At 37.7% G+C, this 4,376-nt stretch overlaps 1 protein-coding gene across 1 annotated transcript; it reads right to left on the minus strand.

Annotated features, from left to right (window-relative positions):
• Positions 1 to 832: 832 nt before the first annotated feature.
• On the minus strand, positions 833 to 3,894 carry si:ch211-214p13.8 (B- and T-lymphocyte attenuator). The gene is made up of 6 exons (XM_031295487.2): positions 3,422 to 3,894; positions 2,545 to 2,880; positions 2,422 to 2,460; positions 2,195 to 2,326; positions 2,063 to 2,094; positions 833 to 1,638 (listed from the first exon to the last, which is right to left on the minus strand). Exons 1-6 carry the CDS (start codon positions 3,660 to 3,662, stop codon positions 1,324 to 1,326), a joined length of 1,095 nt encoding a protein of 364 aa, XP_031151347.1. The 5' UTR covers positions 3,663 to 3,894; the 3' UTR covers positions 833 to 1,323.
• Positions 3,895 to 4,376: the final 482 nt, after the last annotated feature.

Genomic DNA, 4,376 nt, shown 5'->3' on the forward strand with positions numbered 1-4,376 from the left:
AGAAAACTGAATTATCAGTGTGTCAATATGACACACTGTGTGTTATCAGCATGATGGGCAGTGGTGAGTGATTTGTGGTCTTATTAAATGAGCAGGGCAATCCCTGTTTTTCTGATTCTGTTCTCAAATCTGTCATCTTTCAGATTACGAATGAGATTTTTCACCCAGGTGCTGAATTTATTTGACTTGGAAGGAACCCAGTCACAATTTCTCTGAGTAAGAATCTTAAAAGTCACCAGACTGGAAAAGAATATTATGGAGTTTCTGATTTATTGGCCAGTTAGTAGGCTAATCTAATCAGTTACTCAAAATGTAAAAGTATGGCTTTGTTTTCCAGTAATCGCCCCAAATGTCAGCAAGATTTGGAAGAACGTGGAAGAAAACAACTTCAAAATCATATTTTGATTATGTCAGGCTTGACAGAGACCACAAAACCCATGGTCTGTGACATATCATTGTGTTGTGTTGTTAATGTTATTGTTTTTATGGTAAATTGGTTTTAAAAAAATTCTTTATCTTCTATCCTCTCCTCTTTCTTCATCTCTTCATGTTATACAACCTGCTGAATGTGTGACCACCATAATGATAAGGCCACTGCTCAAACAGTATCTCATGTACAATACGTACTATATGTGGTTGTGCAGAGGCGGGACATCTGCTACCAAAGATGATGTCAAAAAATGTTCCGATGCCCTCTTTGACTTCCTGCTCATTTAAAATAAACCACACTGGTGTGGTCGAGGAATTTAAAAATAAATATCACGGACAGCACATTCATGACCTTTCAAAGAACAAAATGTTTCCACGATCATAGTCACAGATCAGTCAAGGCTTATATTGCAATGCTGACATTTATTTTTAAAGATATAGATGCCTCCAAACTTCAGCATTCAAACTACGAAATCAGACAGAAGAATGCACAATAATTATTCAGTGAGTCTGCACATGACCGATCTACTTACCCACTGGCTTTTCTACACAAACCACCAAAGCTTTGGCCAACAAAGTTTAATCAGTCAAAAAAGCACTCTAAGTCACGTAAATGAAATAAATGGAGGGAAAAACAACTGAAAAAATAATGCAAAATTAATAATTAAAAGCAACATTTCCTGAAACAAACCTGAGAGTGAGAAAATACATTCAATGCTGCTTCTGGTCTAGACTGGTTAGTTTAATATGGCTGTACTGTGCATCTGCGTGACCACAATCCTCATCCGTTCACCTCTTCTGCAGCGTGGTTGATTGCGTAACTTCTTTGCCTGTTCCATGACACCACCACATACTTGTGTACATTTTTCCATCCATGTTTTCATCTGCATGTGTCTATGGCAAATCCAAAATGTTCAGGAAACACTGAGCAGCATATTCTGTGTTTTTATTTTGTTCAGTTGCAGCATGTTGTTCTCTGGCAGGTATCCTATGGTGGTTGACAACAGCATACACTGCATGGTCTGACACTTGACTTTCGTCTATCTTGTTTGCCACAGCAGGCTGGTTCCCATTGGTCATCAGGGGAGATGGTGATGATGGTCTTCCTGCAGCACTTTGAGAATAGGAAATATAGGAGGAGTCATACAGGACAGGAGCGGAAGGAGCACTCCCATTGGGTAGGTCAGGTATCATGTGAGTGGACATTTCCTATGACAGCAAAACACCAGAACAAGATTAAATAAGCCAATAAAATATTCTTGCTTGACACCGTTATGACTCTTGAACATCTAGGTTAAAGGAATAGCTCGACATTTGCCAAGAGTTAGATGAAGATCGATACCACTCTGATGTTTGTAGACTAAATATGAAGCTAAAATCCAGCAGCCTGTTAGCTTAGTTTAGCATAACAACTGGAAACAGGGTTTGCCTGACTGTGTCCAAAGGTAACAAAGATGCCTGCCAGTAGAGTGCTTATTGAATTAAATGAATGAGCTTCATATTTGTCGTACAGACATTAGAGTGCATGGTCTCAAGTTTGTCATCTACCTCTCAGCAAGAAAGCAAGTAAGTTTATTTCCCAAAAAGTCAAACTATTTCTTTAAGTATGCCCAGCAACACAATATCGCATTACCTGTCTTTTTGATTGGTTATAGGTCAATATTCCTGTGAAGAAGACATAACACAAATGCTCCATTGTTAGGTTGTAAGATCTAGAAATTTTGTCGTAGTAATTCAGACTGTGAATACCTATTAATGTTCTTACGTTTCCAGCAATAACAACTCAGGTGAGTTGAAACTGTCAGTGTGGCAACCAGAAGAGCTATGCTAACACAGATAAAGAAGTAGGGCAGCCAGGATACATCCTTTTCACCAGCAACAAGTATTGGTAGCTCATCTAAGAAGAAGAACCAGATCAGTAGTTAGTCTTTATCAATAAAATGTTTATATGTATATATTATTTATATAATTTGACAAATCCATTTATCTTACGTGCATTATTGTCAGAGTTTTCCACATCCTGGTTTAGATCTGTAGATTAAGAAAACATATACAATTAATACAATTACACATCTTATATTATATTTTGGCACTGAGGGAGCACATTTTGTCTACCTGACACTGAGATGTTTATGAAATGACTGATCTGCTGAGACTTGTATCCTTTTACAAGACATTGGTACAGGCCGCTGTCATTAATGGAAATCCGTGTGAAAGTCAGATATGAGATGAGTTTGTCCTTAACGTGTTTATCATTCTGTGTTATTTCCACATTCTCTGTGTAATTAATTCGTTCACATTTGTTTGTGTCGAGCCGTTTACACCAGGTGACACTCATTGATTCTCCACAGTGTTTGACAGGACATCTGACTGTCAGACGTTGTTGTGGGACAGTTTTCAATGTCGTGCCTTGCCGGACCATCAGCTCAACTTCACATGAAGGAATCAAGTCTAAAATAGAAGCATCATTTCAGAAATTAATACAACAGAAAAGTGTCTCTCAATACTACGGTAAATTCTGACAAATACATCTACAGTATGATTATTCCATCAATGCAAGAAATGTAGTTACCTTTTCGAAATACAATATATTTATTAAAAAAAACTCCAATTGGTATGATTTTAAAAAAGAAAATAACATTAACAATTTAATTGCAATATCAATACACCGATTTCCCATTTTTTCCTGTCTCATTGTCTCTTTGTCATTTAAGTCCCTCTGAAAAGTCTTTACCCCCTTATTCTACAACCTGCCATCACCTTTACCTGCACTTACATATAGGTACCAAATAGGCCTACGTACTGATACCCCATACATAAATAATAACATAATAACACTGTAATTTACAGGCTGTAATCTAGTTTAATTTAGTGTAACTGTAATTAAGTGTAACTTTTTTCTTCGTCAACTTAATGAATACAATCCATTCAAAATGTCCCCTCATGCTCTCTTGAAAGACATATCACAAGAAAAAAGTGTATTAAGGCTTACCTTGACCTCTTCCATAGATGCAGACAAATGTAAAACAGCTAAATATCCACAGATGGGTGTATGCTGATCTATCCATTCTGCCTGATGTGTTTGTCACCGGAGACCTTAGAGTTAATTTTAAAGTGTAGCTACTGCATGGGCTCATTTCACTTGTTACAAGCTTACCACTTCCTGTCCTCCCACATATATTCAAAGACCACTTTGCACATGTGTGTATTTCAATATGTATGACATAACACATTTGACGATGTGCACGCACGTGCACGTGTATTGTCTTGGCAATTTAATTCTGCAATACACTCTTACAGAGATACTTATTTCCACAGATGTAAGTCATCCTTAATGCAAAACTGAGACACATAGTTATCAAGGATATTAACATGGGTGGAGCTAAAGCCCCCAAAATATGATTGGCCCCCTCTGGTGCCCCCCCAATCAATTGGGCTAGAGTGCTATCAATCTGACAATTGTGATTTCCATTGGATCAGAGTACTGTCACTTGGCTGCATGTTCTGCCAATTTTCCCAGCCCTTGTCACATGACCAATTAATGTTTCCATGATGATTATGTAAAATTCTGATACCAGCACTGGAATTGCTTTTTAAAAAGTGGCAGACTTTAGAAAAAGTGTATTGCATTCTGTGCAACTAAGTGAAACTAATAATGAATGTGATGTTTTATTTAGCAGAATTACATTATGTTCTATCCTATCCAATATTTCCTATATTTCTAAGCAGATTTTCTATGATGTATTCTGATAAAATGCCTCCCCTGGTCCCCCCCACTTTAAAAATCCTGCAATCACCCCTGGTTATTAAAGTGGGCTTGTCACTTATTGTCAGGGGCTGGGGATCACCTTTGTTTAGTGCACAGACTCATCATTTTAACCAATAACACTCCTACGTTGTCCTAAAGTGGCTCAGGAGCCCGGCGGGGTTTGTGATATCCTGGCTCA

The sequence above is a fragment of the Sander lucioperca genome, chromosome 8, assembly GCF_008315115.2.
Source record: "Sander lucioperca isolate FBNREF2018 chromosome 8, SLUC_FBN_1.2, whole genome shotgun sequence".
NCBI lineage: Eukaryota > Metazoa > Chordata > Actinopteri > Perciformes > Percidae > Sander > Sander lucioperca.